Genomic DNA, 21,852 nt, shown 5'->3' with positions numbered 1-21,852 from the left:
GGACTTTGCGGGTGTCGATGGGCGACGGTGTTAATTGCACCGCCTCACCTAATGGCTCGAAACGTCCGCAAATGCTCTGGAGACTCGACTTTCCCGCCTCCTACCCACCGTGGAATCGAGCCTTTTAAACCGACCATTTCTGCGCGTCTTTTATCCGTCTCCCGTGGGCTAACCTTCCCCTTCCGGCTTACTTATTTTTGCCCACTTTTCATACGAGTGAAAGATGGCACGCGAATTCAAACGAACCTACCTACACTGACCTAATTAAACGAGACCTTGTTCTCTTTATCTACGAGGTCGAGAGACGTGAAGAGATTCTCTAAGTGCTTTAGTGGCGGACGTTTGTGATTAAGCAGAACAGCGATGAGCCCCTATGACCAGGTAGTAGTATAAACCGGTAGTTTATCAGACGCGATCGATACCAATTATGGAAAGGAATTCTTTCTGCAAAAATTTATGCTTTGTAGATAAACGTTAATGTATTGCTATCGTTCAGGCGATGAAATGTACCTTTGCAGATAAGTATAATAACTGTTACAAATAATTTTAACAAATCTTCTCTACGTGTGGCGACTTTGCTTGAATTGCACAATTCTACACGATTACTCGTGTCCTTGGTAGTTTGGAGTTTTATATACGGGACCAGGAGCTGTTATACTTATAAACGATTGTGTGTTCCAATGAAACGTTACAAGAGTGTTTAATTAAATGTATAAATTTCTACCGTTTCGACGTCGGTGGTCGGACGAAACACAGTGCATGAAATACGCGTTCTTTTTTTCGCGGTCAGGGCAGGCCGTAAAATTTAACGTTGACGCGACGCTTGACAATTTCATTAAGATTCTCGCGCATCGTCCCTTTCCGGGACTCTCGTTAACGCCATCGCTGGAAATTGCTGGTTGCACAGCACGAAGTGCGCCCGAGTAATTGCATCGTCGCCAGCATTGCGACAGACGTTCTGGTCCACTCTTTGAGCATCCCGAAGTTAGATGGGTCGTTAGTCGAAAGTAGAGTAACCGGAAGTTAGCTGACCTGGTAAGATAGCGAACCAACGCGCGCTGCGGCACCGGCCCAACTTTCCTAAACAACTTTCTTTCTTTGTTCCATCCGTAGTCTCTTGTACATTCTCCGTTTGTTCTATTTAACGCACCACTGAGCTACGATAATGCGCCCAAGGAGAATGTAAACGCGATTCTTATCTCCAAATACGTGTCCTAATAGCTCGCAGTGCTCTTCTACCGTTTCTGTTAATACCGATAGGTATCGGTAATTGTTTTAGCAATTTCAGATTTCCGAATGGAAATCGCAGAGACTCGATCTCGTTCGTTAGGTTACTTTTCCTTACTGTTTCGCAAGACGAGGATATCAGACGAAGTTTGCTAAACGCGCATAAGAGATAAGCTTCTTCTATGCTTTCCAAGAAGTGATATAATTTACTACAGCAATTCTCTGGTATATAGATGAAACTGTTTGCATAAAGCGAATCGACCAGCGATGCGTATTTAGCCCGCGCTCGAGCGAAATATCCAGCGGCGAATCGTCGAACGGGATTAAATTTGATTCGCGAGTCGCCAGACGTCGGGGAAACTAAACGCCGGCTGGGCAGGATGAAAAACGAATGGCAGAATATGTATTCGTAAAATTTCGTGAGTCCATTGAACAGGAACGAACTGTTGTACGAGGAAGTAGTAGTTATGGAAAGTGGCAAGCGGCGTCACGCAGCTAGAAACTTTTCTATTTAGTCCGAAACTCCGCGGTAGAGGACGCTCCTTCCGGTTTCGTAGCTCCTTTGCATTTAATGAGGATCCGCTGAATATTCAGAAACACCGCGTCGCGTGTTTCTATACACAAGAGCGGGGGTTTTTTCCGCAAAAAACTGGGTCGTCTCATCAATTTCTTAATTACCGTCTTCTAGGATTCCTTCTTCTTTCTTTCATTTTTCCCTTTCTTCTTTCCCCGATGCTATTATTCTCGGACGGTAGAAATAAAGGAGAGAGAAATATTAAATCCTGATGAGTCGGTTTCAACCGGAGGATAAACGAGTTTAATTCCATAGTACGATGTCCTCTGCTTTTGTCTCTCCCGTTAGTTCTCCCTTTCGGAAAAAAGGCCTAAGATAAATGCGAATAAGAGGAACGCCGAAGCTATGGGTACACGTCGTTTGCTTTCCCAGTCTTATGCCGAGAACGGAAATATTCGTCCCTGGCGTAACGGGGAACACGTTCCGAAAGTTGGTCGGATCGTCCAGACATAGGGTCGGAATAAGCCGGAAGTTGTAGGTAACGGTGCCGCCGCGATAGGAGAAGTTACGTAGCAGCGAAGTAACTTCGTCCTATCCTGGCCACCTCGTTTAACACACGCTGTGTGTGCTGATGTAAGTATAATTAGTTTCGTCCAATCCCCTTCTTCGACCTGTTTCAACCTAAATACCTCCGTAACTCGGACCCCGTTTGTGTATACCCCCGATAACCATATATCCCTACCGTTTGACCACGTTTGACCACGTTTGACCACGTTTTCACGCTTTTATTTATGCTTGCTTTACGCAAAATTACTTCAACTACATGGCTATCTAGATGGTCGGTGAACCAGCGATAATGGTCAGTCGTTAGCGCTTTTTTGTCGCTTCCTTTGCAAGCCGGGTAGAGCGCGTAACTTTTTTACGTATACATACGTTGAACGGTTTGTTTATGGCACGGCGAAGGCTGGCAGAAATTTCCTAAGAGCATCATCGTACGGTAACTTTGGTCGCTTGAGAATAAACTTGTTTCAGGTGCGAATCTTAGCTGCGCTTAATCAGCAAGTGGTATTAGTCGACACTTAGACAGACGGAGAGGCACACTCCTGTTTATGAAATTTGGGAGAAGATCTGATGATTATTAACGAAACGATTAAATCGAACAGAACGTTGTGTTTACGCAAAATTAAGATACGATGATTTGAATAAAAATTTGTTAAAATTATTTATAAGCGCCACATAGTAACATAATAAAGTTAAAAATAAAAGGTATAATAATTGGTCTTAATATATATTGGTGTTAATCGTAAATGCAGTGTTCACGGTTTGGTTGGCATTCTACCCAAAATTCAAATTTTAATTGTAAAATGATTTTATAGCATATGCATATGGAATCGAGTTACTACAAATAGGTACAATAATAACATGAATATTAAAATTAATTAAAATAACGATGGAAAGACGCGCTGGATATGGACAACAGATTTATGTGGATACTGTTATAATATTGAATATACGGGTACTTTATAATTTACATATTAATGATTCTTCAGCTTCATTCTATTTTTCCACAAGTATCTCGATACCTTTGAATGCTTCCTGTACGTTTTCACGTAATCGGCCAATTAGGAAGCCAAAAGACCGCTGACCGTCAATGATACATCGATAATAGATGCATTAATTAAATCGTATCGCGAAACAATTTAATCAAATAACGTAATATAGAACACGTTTACCATTTACTTGACTTTATGCAATAATAGCAATCACAGTGACAATTGGTAGATGATTCTCGTTTAGCGGCTGCTCTGCGGTAATACACTGAACGTAGAAATGAACTCGTATGCATATACACATACTATTCTGGCGAGTCATAAAATGACACGTTTACAATGCTGCTAATTACTAATTACATATCGTTTTGTCGATTGCATTCCCATCGTCGGGAACAATTTTTACCCACATGCTAACTTTGGAATACGTGGAAATAATTTCTATTCGATTCGGAAAGAAAACGTTTGATGCCCGTTAATTGGAGACACGCGAGAATGAATTGTGCGGACGACAAAACAATGTCGAAGGTTTAACAGGAACGCCGGTAACTATCGCGGTCGCGATAACGGTCGGGCAATGGGAATTCGACGAATTCCAATAAAGTCTCTTTACGTGACGCGAGGTGAAAATGCGACATTTATCGTTTTGATTATAAAGCTATTAAAAGAGTGTCTGCCTCAGTACGATAGAATTAATTGACTATCCTCTACAGTTGCGCACAGCTGTGAATTGATACCATTCAACCGTATGAACTTCTGTTTGGAATAGTTTGGATCGTGTAAATCGAATGGTATGCCCGATATTTTCCTGTATCTGTCAATTCACAGATTATTGATCAGATAATAAATCTATTTCCAAATATAGATTTCTGTCATTTATTTCCTGAAATAAACAAATGAAATTTTATATACCTTTCCGTTCTACGTTCTATCTTTTTATCACTGTTATTACTCGCACCAACACAATCCAAGCATTTATGTCACGAAAACAAAGTTATAAAGAATCTATCGAGAAAACTCGAGATGGTCCCTTGAGGACGAAGCAACGTGCAACCATCCTAACTGCTGATCTATCGTTGCTGATGTATCGAACAACACGTTAAATTGTATTTCGACTGGCAAAAACAAAACAAGACACTTACTTTTTTATTAATTTTAAATCGACTCCTCGTCGTAGAATCTCTGTATTCCGTTTCGTAGATCTGTTCTCTCGACGTTTTCTTTTTCCCGTTCCTGGAAAATATAATAAATCAATGTTATTACCTTCGTCGTCTACGAAATGTATTACGTTAGGAAGCGAGCCGTTGCTCCTTTTATTTCCTCATAGCGTATGTGCTACCTGTCTATCTTGTTCATAGTCGTCCATCAATCCATTTTTCCGGTCCATTTTTCCCCCACGGCCATTTTGAATGTAACGCCTGTCCCGTCGTTTCGATATTAGTTCAGATTTCCCGCTTCTTGTCGAATCCTCCGCGCTTATGTTGCAATTTATGACGAAAGTTTTCGTACAAGTGTTACGTCGAATTGGAATTTCCGAGCTATTATCCTCGCTTCTGCCTCTCCAATGCTTTTCCATCGGTCGAAGGAAAAATTCAGAGAAACGGTGGACGAGCGAATTTCACTGACCGCCAATTACAGAGACGAGTTACAATTTTATTCGCCACCGAATAAAAATAACAAAGAGCGCAAAAAGCAGAATTACGCGCGCTGTGATTTATCCGCAAGCTTTGTATCAATCTTCATTCGAATAGCGGTATATTTGCGGCAGTTAGTTCATTTAACATCGAGATGCAATTTTATATCACGTCGATCGTTTCACGGCTAATAAGAATGCTCTCGAATTCGACACGATATTGCTGTCGCGTAAAGTAAAAATTTCACCGCGGAGTGTTTAAAATATAATAACGCGAATTTAAATCACGGTTATTCAAACAATTTTCAACTATCGCAGGTTAACCGCTGAAAGCGCGCATTCCAACGGAGATTAGCTGACCGATATAACGTTAAACTTTCCTTTCCGCCTCCACTTTCGAATCGCTCGTTACTCGCGGGGAAAAAAGCCCATAATTCTCGCGTGGATGCATCGCCCGGTGTATTTCCTTAATTTAATGTTCGGCTAACAATCCCGAGATACAAAGCACACGGTATTAATAATTACGCTTAATTACTTTCTAATTTCGAAAGTTCCCGTTTCACGATAGAAATAGCGCCATCGGCGGCTGAGAGCAGCGGCGCGATAGACCACGCCGCTAGTTTCAGTAGAGAAAACACGTATTTGGTCGGACGAGGACGAACTTACGCGCGTTTCAGGCCGAGGAAACGAGTCGGAGAGGGAGTCGTGATTGGTCGGAGTGGGGATCAGGTGGAGGGAGCACGCGAAAGCCACGGAGACCTGTCGCCTGTCAGTAAGCGCTCGACCATCACGCTTCTACGTTCGCGTGAGCTTTTCCCTTCGTTATCGCGCACTGCTCGTGATATTCTCGTATTCTGTTCACGTGTGCGCGTGTATATCTCCTTGTTTCGAACAGTTTTCTACGGAGTGGCGATGAAGTGATCGAGTTCCAACGTGCTGCATTTTGTACCAAAGAAGCATGGATCGACGTGGTGCCTTTTCCATTTCGATCGTTTGCTTGCTGATCGCCCTCGTTTTCGCCTCTGGTAAGTTATATTCTCACGTGTTATTTTTTTCAGCCTTAGGGATGTTCGTCGTTCAGTCTTTCAGCTTTAGAATCCTGAGTCATGTGGACGTTTTCGCTTGATTCTTCCAACGAAGGCTGTTGATAAAGCAACATCTTTGACTTTAGTTGTACACAGTGTCGAATGGTTTTCCGATGTTTCGGTCGTAACAACAAGTCGAGAGCACGTTTTGTCCTTTTTCGTTTGGAGAACTTGTTAGACACGTCGACAGAAATTCCGTCGTACTTGAAAACGCTGTGCTCTCGTTTTCAGTCTATCGACGTGGATTTTAATGGCACAGCCACAAATTATTGCTTCCATGGTGCGAACGTAATTCGCATGAACAATGATTTATGCTAACTGGAACAAACTCTTTTCAATATTATTCGGTGTATACGCGGTAACGTGCTCGAGTAACATTTTGTTCACGTTAACTGTTCACCGCATAATTATGTCGCTATAGTTGCAAAGTTATTCACAGCACTGATTGTATTTAACTGGACTAGCCACGTGTTTATTTGCCAAGTGAATAGGACACAGAGAAGTATAACCGAGTCTTGAAGGAGAGACCTCGTGTGGTGCAACATATGTACATACATATAACGGGTGACGAAAAAATCCCAACTAAAATAGTGAATTAATATATCTACGAAAGACATTGTAAAATCAAATATGAAAAGATATTAAACAGAGCAGAATATCTGCCACACGATTACATGTAATAACGTGCGAATTAACGTACTATGAGATAAAGTATCCAGTACTCCGAAATTAATCATCGCACGAAAAACGAATATATGAAGTAATTTCACCTCTGACAGATATATTCGTAGCAATACCTTCATTGTAAAGTTACGTGCGCAATAAATTTTACAAGCGTGAAATATTAAATCGTGCTCGAGGGATTCGCGAGAAATTTACATTTTTAGATTGATACTACAAAATATTTTCCCCCGGAAATCGTTCGCGTTTTCTGCTATTGTACCAACAATTTCGTTTCTTCGAAATCTGCATAATAAATTCTCAATACCTTTCAATAAATCGTTACATTTTTCAAGCTCAGTGAAAGCGTACTATCTACACTCGCTCGTCCTCCGACCAGCGATTCCCCAAAAAACTTACATCCTTAGATCGAATCACCGGACACGACATTCTCTTTTGAAAATCATTTTCGCGTTCTCCATTGTCGCACTAACGACTCAATTTTTCCCTAATCGATCTGATAAACTCTCGATTATTCATTCAAGTGGTTGCGTTTTTCGAGTTGATCCACCGTAGAAGCACACACTCGCTTGCCGAAAACGGTACTCCAACTTGACCCCTTAACTCGTAATGTATGTACACCCCTTTCCGCTCGGTTTCTTTCATTGTCGACTCGTGCCTTCTGTGTAAACAGCGAGAGGCGAAGCGAGGTGAGGCGAGGCCTGCTCGGGACGTAATTTGCTCGACAAAGAGGAGGCGAACGGAGGTAGGCCAGACCGAGTCCTCTCCTCTCGCAACTTGGCTACAACCCCGGTGGTAACGCCGCGTTGCACGTGCACCCTCGACCCTCCTCCACTCTTGCGTACACGCTGGATTTAACGAACCGACGCTGTTCAACCCTTACTCGTTCCAGATAATTATCGAGCCGGGTCTCGCAGTTGACACGTCTCGGGGCCCTGGAAACCACTTTCGTCTTCGTTCCAATCCCCTCTTTTAGCTTCGTTCCTCTTGTTTTAACAACTTGGAAACCACTTCTGGACACGTGAATTTGGAAATTCAACGAGTCTGATTAAACGACTAAACATCTATTTGCTTAATTAGATCTCCGATGTTCTAGGGGAATGGTATTTTCGACATCGAATAACAGAGATATTACCCATACGTATGTATTTGAAAATGGAAATGATGATTGACGTATGGTTTGGAACTTACAGAGTAATTCTGCCTTCGTTCTATCCTCCTCTTTTAATTTTCGTCTCTTTCGTCTGAGGAAATTAGGGAACATCTTTGGGATCTTGGAAAATCCAATAAATGCGATCTATCTCTAAAATATAGATTTGCTTATCTCGAGCGTTACTCCTGGAGCGATATGTTCTCGTCATCGAACGATGGAATAATAGAGTTGCAACTCGATCAGATTAATATTCAAGATATTTAATTAAATACTTTTACAGCATCCTGTGCTTTCCTTATCGGATAATAAACTTGGCCATAATCTACGTACTTAAAGGTTGAAAGTTTGAAGGCGGTTTCCTTTTTTATTCGAATAAAAGAATGGATAGAGGATTGGCGGGTAACAATGAAAGAAGATTTCGAAGAAAGCTTTCCACGTTCCCCATAGAATGGATAGGAGGGAGGTGGGAGAAAGGGTGCATTCGGCGAGTGTATTTTCAGCGGGTACTTAGACGTCGCCAGACTTTCGTGAACAACAGGCCTCATTATCAGTCTCTTAAGTTACGGGACACGGAGCGCTCTTCGTTAACGTTGCAAAGTAGCAGAGCCCTCTTTCGAAGCTAGGATTTTCTATACATATAGTTTCGCGACCCGAAAATGCTTCTTGCTTGTCCTCCGCGACGAGAAGGAATAAATTTACATTTTTCTTACCCCTTTACTCTGGTTAGCTACGCTCTCGACATTCTTTCACGCTATACGTTCCGTCGCGTCCATTCGAACGGGGATTAAAGTGTTTCGAGAGGGAATAAGGAAGACGTTGTCCCCGTTTCGCATAAATCTTCCAACGAAGCGGACTCGTGGACGGGATTAGTGAATTCGGTCAATTAAATTCGCATCGCAGCGATTTACTTAGCTCTTGGTGCAAGTTGCATTGGTAAATATCGCAAAACGAAGCCTTCGCCGGATTACAGAGTTATACTAGTTTTACCGAGGACAAGAAGTTTCGGCCGAGTTTCACGGCAAATTCGACGAGTTTCGTCGCAACTTCTGCCTCTACTTCTGATCAGCTCGAAATCTTTATATTTGCCAAACTGCTCATAATTAATCTTGACGTATCCGTCTTAAACGAACTTCGTCTGGGTGTTTGACTTAGAACGCTGCGAGGGTTCGGGGTCACGAAATCCTGCAGCAGAAGTTGAGATCGATCGATCGAACCGTTTACTTGTTGAATGTTTGATCTCGCTTCAGCGAACAACGAACCGTGAAGGAAAACGATCCTCCGCTTCTCTTGGAACGTTTTTTCATTGTTCATCACCCGAGACCGTCAACGTTAACGCGATAATCTTCCAGAAGATGAGCGAACCCGAGTTTTCTCGTAGATGAGCAACTTTCTAGATCTTTCAGCTTGCTGCAAACTTGAAATAGTTAGGGACTGAAGCGAGAAGTTTTGCGATTGATTGATCGAGTGAGCTATAAAGCTTATTTGATGGTCACTCTCAAGTTTTACACTTGGAACTTTTATGTAGATTTCCGAGTTCACTTACACTTTGGATCTCCATCGAACACACGAAATTTCGAAGATAGTTACAAGATAGTTTACAACTCGATATATCTAGTCTTACATTTCGCGAATATTTCTGGTGATTTCCAAATTTTCCAACTTTCCAACGAATCCATGGACGTTTATGCATTTATTGAAAATTTCAAAAATACATAAGGTTCGTATAATACTGCAAAAAAATACAGAAAATATCCAAGTACGGTAATCGTACAAAAAAACGGTGTAAATATAAGTTCGTATTTGTATCCTAAATATAACGGCGATAGAAGTGTGAAATCGAGGATGCATTTCGTCTATGATACCCAGAGAAGATCGCATTTAAGAAGGTATAACAGCGGGCATTAGAAAATGGAGTTTGGGCGGATGTTTGGTTATCCCTGCATTTCATGGCATAGTACGCATTTCCTTCGGATCTGAAACTTAGCATCGACACAGAGAACACGACGAGATTTCCGTGGAATTTAATTACTTCGGTAACTGATGTAAATGACGATCGCGTGTGAGCAATGTTGCTGTAAGATGCGCGCCATTGGTTGCCGCACGAATCCGTAGCTACCGCGAATTTCCCCTACGGCTTCGCAGCAGATCGTTTCCGATATTAATTAAGATTCGTATTAAGCCAGTCTAGGCGTATCAGGTATTGCTTTCTATCACTCGAGCTCGTAATATACCGACCAGTTTCAAGCGTTTGAAATCTGCTTCGCTTCGTTCCGGCTAATGCTGTCCAATGGTGATACTTTTCCCGTTTGTATCCGTTTTTGGCCATACTTGAATAAACTTGCAGTAACATCAAAGTAAACGTACCAGTTTCGAGCTAGTTCGGTACTTTCGTTGATTAAAACTGGTACTTTGAAGAGGACGATTCGAGAACGAAACCAAAATTTTTGTCTGAAAAAATGTTGCTCATAATGGGAGAACGTTAATTCAGTTACGAAGCAGTGCAATTGGATAATAAAATGCACTTCGTGCAATTGATCCCTGTTAATCGGATTACCGGATCGCTGCATTATCGCACGATTTCGCTAGTGCTGATAGCAGTTAATCGGTTTCGACGTTCAAAAATTACGTCATCGAACCTCCTGATCCTCCATCCTCGTCCATGTTCCTTGAAACAAATCGATCATCGAGAAAGCCTCGACCCAACCCGTTCGACGACAGTATTGGTTCAGTTGCATCCAGGCTGGCTCTCGACGGTCCTGCAAATATTTACGAACGCGTCGGATCGAAAACCATTTTTCCGTATTTTGCTCCCTTCTCGTTTACTCCTATTCATCTCCGGCCATCTTTGTCTTTTTTCCCGTTAGTGCTTTCGTTCCTCCTATAATCGTTGACTCGTCTCTCTTCAATGAATAAACACGATAAGAGAAAAATTTATCTTTTAAATCCACAAATTGAAATACACATTCGGCTATTTTTTCGTTTCCGGATCGGTTTTGGTTCAACGATCGATTTTCATAAAGCCCTGAAAACGTATTTTTCACGACATTCGATACGCACGTGTAATCGGTTTTGTGCTTCGTTTCGAGCGAGCCGAGCGAAACGTTGAAACATCGAAACGTCGAAATGTTTTTTCTTTTTTTTTTTTTTTTGTTCTTTACGCAATTGCCGGCTCGATGTGAAATCTAGTAACTGCGGTTTTGTAAACGCGTACGATGAGAAGTTTTCAACGGATATCGGACCCAGAGCTCGGCTTTCTGGACGCGATCGAACGATCTGTTATGTTCGAAACACGCTCGTGCTCTGTTCACCTTTCGGTTTACCGTTTGTGGCTTGCTTTGCCTTTTCTATCCCAAATCGGCCCGTAGAAATTGAAGTTCTCTCTCTTTTTTTTTGTTTATAGCCTCACCTAAGGATATTTTTACCGTGTTTTCCTCTAGCGTCGATATCGCGTATTCCCTTTGCGTTACTTCCATCAATATTCGATAGGAACGCTGTGATTCCAAGCTGCCATACTAAACAACGTGTTTTATTACAGTACGTTGTATAGATTCGACAATAAGGGCAGCTATAACTTTCGGATAGCTCACGGAAGGGTGAAACGAGAAACGAGTTTCGACAAAGGCGTTACGCGTCGGTGTCTGGAGGATAGAATTTTAAAGTACAGGATCGTTGGTCGGGAAGTTTCAAGAAAATTGGAAGCTCATAGCTCGGAAACTGTTTCCCCGTGAATTATCGGGCTCGGAGGATTAAACGTCCGAACGGGGTAAATTTATCGACGAAGCCCGCCAAGAATAACTGAATGAGTTCTCTTGATTCACTCTTATTTCTCCGGCTCGTTGATGCGAATTTATTGCGTTTACACGTCTCGTAATTTCAGCCACGCGACCAGCATGGAAATCCATCAGAGCCAAAAGAAAAAGAGAAAGAAGAAAGAAGAAAATATGGGCAAAACTTCTATTCCTATAATCCAGATGCATCGAATGTCGAGCAAAAATATTTGAAAAACTACCCTGATATCTGATAGATGATTTTCTTCTCTCGCTAACTCTTAAAAAAACCCCTCCCTTTTGAAAAGCAACCGAGCAGCTGATTTATTCCAAGGTATAAAAAACCTTGGCAAACGTTCCATCTGTTTCCGACTGGATTCATGCTAATAACCTTTTTCGCCTAGTTTCGAGTTGTTGAAAGAAGAGACAGCTTGGAATTCGATTCGGCGTAATTGGTGTGCGGATTTTACACCGGCCTTCGGATATCGAACCGCCTTAAGACGGCGAGGATCCGCGGTGAAGCCCGGTTTTAATCTCTTAGCCGAGGGGTTTCTGTCTCGAGCGAAAATCCCAAGCGTTGCTTCTATCCCATGGATACCGGGGAAACTGTCCCCCGAAGAAGTAAACCGGCAAATGAAATTAGATTTGCAAAGCAGCGCATTGAGGCGCGTCGGCATGCATTTCTCTTTCGGCCGGACTGATAAGCGAAAAAATTCGATTAGCTCTTTCTTGGCTCTTTTTCGATCTTGGTATTATTGTTCCGGATAATTAACTCATTGTCAGACGATCGATCGAAAATACTCGATAAAGATTCGATTCGTGGAGAAAAGGAATTATCGTTCTCGTCGTCTACGAAGAACTTAAGCCGGAGTAATTATTTTCCAAGGTAACCCGAGGGAGCGCAGGTTCGCGATAACCACCTAATTCGTCGATATGATCGAGAGACTTAGAAAGGTCGTTGGTTCCTTAATTGCAACGGGAATATAGAGCTTCCATTCTATTCGGCAAAGTCTGCTTTCCGATCGCAATGCCAAGGAATCTTACTTTGGCGAGTGAAACTTTGAATGACATCCAAGCTGATGGAAATCGATCGGATAAATTTAATTTCCTTTCACAAACATTACATGATATTATTTATTACTCGTTTATCTCATATAAAAAGGATAAAAGGTGTCATCGGCGTACAAAAAAGAACGTGTACGTGTAAAATGATGCAAGAGTATGGAAAAAAGTTTGCGAATGGAAATTGCAAACACGTTGGAAGAATCCAAGAAGAAATTTGATACGTTGACAAATGGATTTTTAATAAGGTTACGATTTCAACGAAACCAAAGCCTCAACCATCGTCACCACATTCTAACGCCAGGAAGTTTTATTCTCGAGATTAGTTTTATAGAATCTCTACATTTGCAATGTGAATAATAACACGCGATTTCTATAGGTAACGTTAGTGCCAGAGAAAATGGAAATTAATTGACGGTATTGTGGTTCGTTACTTTTTATGTCCTTTATTTGCGAAGCATTCAAGGCGTTTATGCTGGAGGAACCGCAATATCCATTTCAAGATACCCGTGCGGCTTGTACATTTTCGTAGAACGATAGCGAGAGCGGTAACGGCAGGAGAATCCGATACGCCTTTCGTAACAATTTCCATCCGCGCGTATACTCTTGCCATCGACTGATTTCCCATCCTGTTCGAGCTTCAACCGCAACTATACACACTATCGCGTTATATTCGGGAAAGCTTCTATGAAAATTGTATAATTTTAAACCAGCCACTTTAGCGGAAGAGAGAAACATCTCGTTTATTATGGCTATCTTGTTCGTTTATTATGGCTATCTTGTTCGTTTATTTAAGCGATTCTTGTGTCGGGAATTTTCCCTCTCTTATTGTTAGTTACGCGATGCCTGGCACGTCGATCGATCATTAAATTAATTAACATTTTTCTATCGCGTTCTCAAGAGCTGTTTAATAAGATCTCCCGATTCCTTTCTATAGGAATTTCCTCGACAATATCGAACTATTATTATTATTTTCGACAGTAGCACATCATCAAGTAACATCCAGCAGCCATTTCTACGTTTTCTTTCTCAGACAATCCCCGCTATTGTCTCGTTCATCACTAGAGAACGGAACAACGTCGTGAAACATCTTCGAAACTGTAAGAAGTATCTCCTTGAAGAGGAACGATGTCGACTGTTCACGGATAATGTTTAACCTACAGATGGATTCTTGCGGCTTGCAACCGCGATTTTCTTACTTCTTATTTCTTCACTTTTCCTATTGTATTTTCGAATGGACGTTTTTTTTTGCGTAACGTTTGATTTATCGGGAAGAAAAATACTGAAAGTCGACGAGAAAGGACAATATAGTCAGAACCTTATCCCATTCGTTCGCGCTGCCTCTGTTCGAGTATTTTGGTGTCGTTTTTCTTTCGTTATCCTTTGTTGTCTCCGCGATTACACGTTGGTTATAAAGGAAAACGAGCCAGTACTCGTGCTTTAATCGCCGGACGAATCTAATCCTGAAATTGCCACTTCCCACGCAATGTCGATTCGTCCGATCGCATGCCTGTTAAAGCGATCTCGGCAAGCATGGACTTCGTTCAGTTTTATCTCAGTCAGTATCTCGCTGAAATTCTTTTGGCAGATATGATAGTATCATTAATGAACAAACAAGCAAACGTAAGTTTTTGTAAGTAGTCAATTTTACGTAAAGTCCTAATCAAAGATGACGCGACTACAAAGGGCTAAATTTATGTTTCAATGCAAAGTATCAGTTTATGGTATTAATGGCTGAAGCTGCCCAAGCTTATATTGATTTACCACGAATCGATCGCTTAACGCTAGAGCCGCTAGACTCACCTTTGAAACATCAGTTTTTAACTAAGAAGGCCAGTATTTTTCTTCGTGTACTTTAATGAGTTATTAATTGCCTAAACGATAAATATATTTATTTTGAATAAAACTGGTCTGGAGTCTCGTATCTTCTTTACACAGTTATCCAAAGAAACGTGTCTCTACAATCGATAGTTAAATAATTCGATCTTCCAAGAGTTAAGATTCGGCAAAGTGGTAAAAATCACAAAAAAATTATAAAATCGTGTATACACGGTGATCCGAGATTACAAAATTTCGATCCGCGTTATGGTTATGGTTATACTAGAGATTGTTGATTAATCCGGCCAACTGCACCGCCGATCTAGAATACCAAGATCGGATCGTGTACGTACGTTGATTTCTCATTCACGAGACGTTCCGTCACACGGAACGAATGTACATTTCCGCGGGATGTAGCTCGACGCTTGGAAACGACGAGCCAAGGGAAGTTCCTCTTTGGTTCGTCAAGTTGCAGCCCGACTAAACTGCGAGATAACCCGAAGTTATAGGAAAGCGCGGCATTGTAATATCGTGCAACAACATTTTCGTCGGCTCAAAGGCGTAATAAGGATTTGCCGTACCGGCACTCCGCACCGCTACGACTTCGCTTGTCTGCGCAACCCCTGGATAATCCTAAAAGCTTCGACGGGAGCGTCGCGTCCTTTTGTAATGGATCGAGACACGAACTTTCCGCCGTCTCTTTCTATCGATCGCCGTCGACCGGCTACGACGAGTCGAATTCGATGCGTTTCCTCCTTCTTAGAGCAGCTAGGTAACTTGCAACTTTATCGTTTACTTCCGTCATAATCCTTCGATACTACGATCTCGATTATGAACGTTAAAAGTATAGCCAAGGTTTATGATTCCAAGTTACGAGTCTTTGGCACTGTTTCAAAGTTTCAGGCTAGTTTCGCTGGAGTAATATGGTAAAGTACGTTCGTGGTCTTCTTAGAGACAACAATTTATAACTACTTAATTAATATACTCACTGTCATTAAAGTAAGAATTCCTCTTTAGGAGTTGTATATTTATATTAATTAAATTATATATATATATTAATAAATTTATATTATATTTATTTATATTTATATTTATTTATATATGTTAATATATTAAAGAATTTCAATGATAATATCTGTAATAATGTTCGTACCAATTGTTTTAACGTGTTGCTTATTTAAAGATCTCGCGTACGCAGTCAAATTTTTACGTGGCATCGTGAAATTTAGTTCGCATTGTCCGAATCGATTCTTACTTACTAACGTATTCTCAGTTACTGTTTCCCCACGCTCACTCAGAATCACAATACTACGATATCTAAAACATTAGGAAGAGACATTACAATAATTAAATGGTCTCGTAGCAGAACGAAACAACCAGTGTTAAAAGGGTAATAACTACCTCTGCTACTGTAGAACATCCTCAGAGTCCAAGAATAATTGTGGAGAAGTAGAAGAAGAAGAAGAGGAGGAAGAAGCGGAGCAAGGCTCGTTAACGAGATTCGACCGTGACATTACACGGACAAGTCCGCTCCAGTAGGTACGTTCCCACATTTAATCATCAAAGGAATTTTCTCGTTGCTGAATGCTGAAAGAACCGAGGCGGAAGCGTGTCAGAGTCGTCGCGAAGAAAACTGTCGTTTGGCCCGGTTTTGTAAGGAGCCGTGTATTTACGGCTCAAGCCACATATCGATCTGTCGACCTCCTCACGGTCGAGCGTGTCAACGTCGCGTAGTCCTTGGCAATGTTCGTCTTTGTCTCGCTCGATCGTCCAGGTTTCTCTCGAGAACCCTTGAATCTGACATTTGGCCAAGGCAGCCGGAACAAAGGCAGCCTTGGGCGATTGTTTCGAGGTCGTTTCTTCTTCCTGAACTCGTCGTTTAACTCAGACTTAAGCATCTTCCATCATTCGTTATCTCTCTAGTGAGAGGCGTGTTTCTTAAAAATTACACGAAAGCGGTCGCTGTAGAAGAGACCAACGCGGTTGTTAAAACTCTCCTGTCCATCGTTAATCCCGGTTTTCGTCAGCAATGATCCCCGATAAAGATCGTGGAAGAGCATTTGTCGATGAACGCTTCGTTTCCTGCGAATTCTCGTCGAAAAAACGCGAACAGACCAGAAGGGAACGTTGGTAAAGGGATCGAGCCGTCGAACAAAGCGGTTCGTCCTACTTTTTTTCCATCTTATCGACATCTTTTAATCGTTTCATTTCTCGACGTATCCTCGTTGTTAACTCCGCGGACGTTATACGGAATTTTTTACGAAGATTACGCGGACGTTTTACGATTTCTGAGAGGTTGGAAAAGTTGACGAGAAGAACAAAATCCGTGACTCTGTTAATTATAACGTTGACCATCGCTTAATCAAGGATACCAGACGCGATACCTGGTCTGAGCTATCATTTTTTTACCAGGGACTAAAATCGTCGAAGGAATCAGCGAGTTACAAGTCATTTGAAACGTAACATTCATTTAAATTATACTATGAGCATTGTACAGGTAGTTATTTATTATTTGTCACTAACGTACTGGATAAACCATTGATTATTCGTCATATGCGATTAATCTCCTGCCTCTGTCAAAATTCTCCAAGGAATCGTTATTGTAACCAATAATCTATTAATTGTTCATCACCGACAATAAATTTTCCACGAACCAGATTTTGCCTTTCTTTATCTAGATTCTATCTAGACATTCATAGTTCGCGATAATCTCGAAAGGTACACGATGTTGTTGAAAAAGTTGAGAATTAGCGGAAGCCAAGTAGTATAAGTCAGTCGCGTGTCGGCCATTGGAAGAGGCGGTCGGCTCGGTTGATGTCTCAATTCATCTTCAGCTCGTAAATCGATCTGAAGCATCGAGCCGGCATACGAATAAAGCAAAATAGAGCAGCAAAGGGTTAACGGTTCGAGAAAAGTTCTTTCGACTCGCTACGATTTTATCGTGTCGTTTGAGACGCGCACCGGCTGCCAGTCGTCGGGGAGGAACAAAGGTCGATTGAATTTTATCGGAGATAAACCGATGTTTTCCTCGGCGCTGTCGAAATCCCCGGCGGAATCCTTCTTCCGCGTTCTCCATGATCGTCGATCCGTTAACTCGCGACTCTCCACGGCTTTTATTCTTGCGTTCCACGCTAGAACCCTTCCTCGTGTGTACACGATTCTTTTGTCCTGACAGAACAATGAACATACTTGTATTTTTTCGTGACCCACTAAATTCACTTTACAAACGCGTAACTTCATGCCAACATTCTGTTTTTGAATTTTGTGCTGGATTGTCGCTCGACGATCATTATGTGAAGGGTACGCGGCAGAAACAGGAAACGTCAGTTTTTAACGAATTTCGAATTTCATATTTTTTTTCGTATGCTCCTGTGAGTGCTTTCTATGTAACACTGGTAACATCGTATTGGTTGGAATTAAAACTTCTCGAGTTCTACGGTAATTGTAAGGAATTTAAGTGCACAGTGTACTTCTCATTTTTTACTCTTCACATTTTGCTTAAAATTATAAGTAAAAGTTGGAAACAACGCAGAATATGATGTAACGTAGAATTATAGAACAAAATCTATGAGAAGATCTGAAATTCTGACATTTTTTATCGAGAAATAAATTTTCGTTTTCTAAACGAAGAAACATCACACTCCGTGGAACACTCGTCACGCGTCTTTGACTTGGAGAGTGTTGAGAGGGGGCAGATTTGATCCGAAGGAAAAAATTCTGACTCACATTTTCTTAATATTTTTTTTAACAACTGTTATCCTTATAATCTTCGTTTTCTCACTACAGTGTATTAACAAATAGGAATTCTCTGTAATTACATAGTTACGTGGCTATCACGTGTACGCAACAGCGAATAATAGGATAAACGACGATTAAAATCTTAGCACAGGGAGTACCTGCGGACGAAGCGCTGTCTCTCGTAAATTATGGGTAAAGTTGGAATCTGCGAGTCAAGAAAATTCTTTGCTCAAACACAGGAAAGAGGTTGAAACCCCGCGGCGATCGTTCTATCGGACATACCGCGCGGAGCTTTCCGTTAGGGGAATACACATGGGGTGTGTACATGAGGGGAGTAAACCGCACAGCTCGTTGGACACCGTTGCATCATCCGACGTAAACACCGTGAGAAAACGGCTCGTCTCGCATAAACTGATCAAACTATCCCCTACCGCTCGCCTCGAATCTTCCTCCACAATTACGCTTTTACGCACGTAGGATAAACATGGCCGGTTCACGAGCTCGAGAGCTTCGGTTAGCTAGGAATTTACGATCCACCGTAATCACCGTATCATCGTAATTCGAAGAGGGAATACCGCGAGAAAAAGTTGTCGAAAAATGTCCTTTCGGTGGACGAAAGACGCGAGATACGTTTCGCGCGCTCTTTCTTTTCTATTTCATCGTTTATTTCGCTTCGTATCGCGATTATATAAACGGTTCTCGAGATTACCTTTTTTAATGGTACGAGCGTAGAGAATTCTTCTTCCACCAACGTCGATTAATAGAAGTTATAATTAATTTCCTCGTTCGAAAAGCGCATTTCCACGCAAGGGCGGAAGTTGCGCGTTCAAAGTCTGAAAAGTTGCATGGCTCGGCTACTTGCACGCGCGCACGGCTCATAGAATTAGCTACACTTTTGACGCGGCAAAGCGAAACTCGCAACTCGTTCAAGTCCTATTTTTCACCGGCCTGCCTTTTTTCAACTATTCCCTTGCCTTTCGCGTTTCTTTATCACTTTGTGCCCGTTCTCGAATTTAACTAATTGCTTTTCCAATCTCATTTGCCTTTCAAACACCAAAGGACCTGCTGTCCATCCAGCGAAACATGCATTCATTCCCCTTTGCCATTCTTTTTCTCCCTCGTCGCCTTTTTTACGCCAAGCACCGAAATTCTTTCGATTCGAAGCGATTTCTCTTCCCTCGTTCCCTTCCTTATTCCCTTGCAAATTACTGAGATCCTTTCAGTTTCACGTTTTCTCTTCCCTACATCCTCTTCGTCTTTCTCCGTTTTTTCTCACTTTTTTCAAGGGACAGAACGTTCTGACCGACGCGCGGTGATTCATCTTAACAGCAGACCTGTTCCAATCAAGTCGCCGTTCGACGTCCTCTTTCTTATCGCTGGTTCTTCCTTCCAATCTTTCTCATTCTGATTCGATGACGCGAATATGGATACGCTTCTGTTCCTCGCGGCCCTTGACTTTCCCCAGTTTCGACAGTCGGAATAATTTTTTATCTTTTCTTCATCGCGTTTCTTTAGAATTTGACGCGGTAGTTATACAGATACACAGACGTATCATCGATTTCATTGATTTTGCAGCTGAGCTTTTATTTCGTGGGCAATGCGACTATGATTGACACATACAATTGCGTGTTTTAGTATTATGACCGAAATTTTCTCAATTACTATTAATCGTAGCGTGTTATAAAATTCCTTATAAATTGTAGTTATCTCCTTATTCGTCACTTAATTCAGATTTAATCTAAATGTAATACGAGTCCCAAAAATAGTTTTGTGCACACGTACAAATGAAAGTTAATTATTAATTTAGTTATTTATTTATTCGTTTATTATATTGACGGGAAATATCTATTAGTAGTATAAAAAGAGAAAAGTTACGCAAGTAAATCAGTTTATAGTTAGTAATTATAAGTACCAGGAACCTAATAACTCAGTCTAGTTACGGCTAATTCGTAATTATCAAATAATAACCGAATATTTCAATAGAACTTGATTACTATGTATTAATAATTAATAAGATAAAAACAGAAACAGCGAGACATTCATTGATGTTTAAGTAAGCGAGATGATTTTTGACACTTTTTAATATATGAAATATCATACGATTGAAGCAGCTAAAATAACCATAAAACGATACGATGTTCAATTCGCGATAGTCCATGTCGTAAGTTTTTAAATGGAATACATTAAGCTTAAATTTCTCTGTAAAGTCAAGGTAGGTCGCTAAGCTCATGTAACGCTTCACGTACAAATGAAACGTCCAAAACTTCCTCGATAGAATTGATATGCGTTTTGCAATAAGAAGACCAGAGATTATGGAATCATATTCCGGTATTTGCTTAACCAGGGAACAAAACCATAATCCGTGTCCGTGTCGTGAAAGAATTTGCAAGTTCTTTGTGTAAACCTGAAGGTTCTAAAAGAAGGTTCTCGAAGATGATGATATTTGATGATATTTTTATAACGTTCCATGCAATTTAAGCCAAAGAAGAAGGGAGTATCGAGGATCTTGTACCGAGTCAAGGCAACTTATCACAATATTGCGAAGAGAATAATTATACGTAATTTTGTTTTACGGCTAAGATTATGCAATATCCGAGGCGAAAACTTTCCAGGCGGACAGCTCAGCGTTTCTTACTCGCGTCGATTCGAAATCTCGACTATCTGAAACGAGCGCGAACAATCGGATGCTGGACGTGTACCGATAATTGAAGACAGACAGACGCGTCTCGCGATCAGATATCTCGGAGACTCGTTCGAGTTGGCGATTAAGTTTTCCAATTCTCGGTGTTAGGTGAAGTTTGCCTGCAGTAAAGGCAGGTTCCGTAGCTAGAGGACATTCGTGATACCCAAGGATATGCTGGCTCCGATGGAAAAGTTTTTCGTTCATCTTTGATCTGCGATTTGCCGAGCAGATACGTTGACGTAACTTAACTTCTTTCGATTTTACGCCAGCTTCCTCTTTTCACAGCGTCGTATATTCGCGCTCCTATTCGACGACGTTAAATCGTGAAAAAGTAACCGGAAGTTAAACCGGGATCGCGTGATCCTGCGATACTTTCCTCGTTCGAGGAGTCGTTGCCAGTCGAGCAAACGCACGAACGAGCACGCTTCCTCGATTTGTTCCTGCCGGAGAGTTTTCGCCGCTGGCGTTCCTTTTCCCCAAAGGCGCGTCTCGTTTCCTCGGGGATTCGCCCTTCAAGAAATTATACTCGTTCCTTGTTATTTCAGAAGCTTTTCATTTAGCCGAGCTTCCATCGCGGTGAATTCAATTTTCTTGCGGGCGCGTAATCATTTTCTGGTTCCGGCGCCGCGCGCCGCGAAGAATTCTGTACACTGACACGCGGCACGTCCCTTAAGCTTTTGATGCATCGCCGACCTGGAATTTCACCAAATTCTTTTAATCGTTTTTTCAAGGAAAAAAGAAAAAGAAAGACGAAGAATCGCAGTTGCCCGAGAGAGTTCTACAGACATAAAAATTCCATCAGCTGCTCGTATGTTACACGAAGATTTTTATTACGCGACCGAAATGGTTCGCTGTTCCTAATTTCCATGTGAAAAAGCAAATTCAGTCAGTTTCTAGGTCCGGTACCTAACACGTTTCACGGCTTTTCATAGATCCTTTCT

General features: G+C 41.5%; 1 protein-coding gene across 3 annotated transcripts in view; it reads left to right on the top strand.

The window, feature by feature from the left end:
- Nucleotides 1–5,687: 5,687 nt before the first annotated feature.
- The window catches only part of LOC117238804, a 164,883-nt gene continuing 148,718 nt past the window's right edge, over nt 5,688–21,852 (top strand). For all 3 annotated transcript variants that reach the window (XM_033504017.1, XM_033504016.1, XM_033504015.1), the window contains exon 1: nt 5,688–5,949. In XM_033504017.1, coding sequence (XP_033359908.1) covers nt 5,883–5,949 — 67 coding nt within the window. In that variant the 5' untranslated portion in view covers nt 5,688–5,882. The remainder of the gene's footprint in view (nt 5,950–21,852) is intronic.

This window comes from Bombus vosnesenskii, unplaced genomic scaffold, assembly GCF_011952255.1.
Source record: "Bombus vosnesenskii isolate JDL3184/JDL3185 unplaced genomic scaffold, Bvos_JDL3184-5_v1.1 scf7180000013607, whole genome shotgun sequence".
Lineage (NCBI taxonomy): Eukaryota > Metazoa > Arthropoda > Insecta > Hymenoptera > Apidae > Bombus > Bombus vosnesenskii.
Note: the sequence above shows the minus strand (reverse complement) of the source record. Positions and strands in the feature narration are given on the sequence as shown.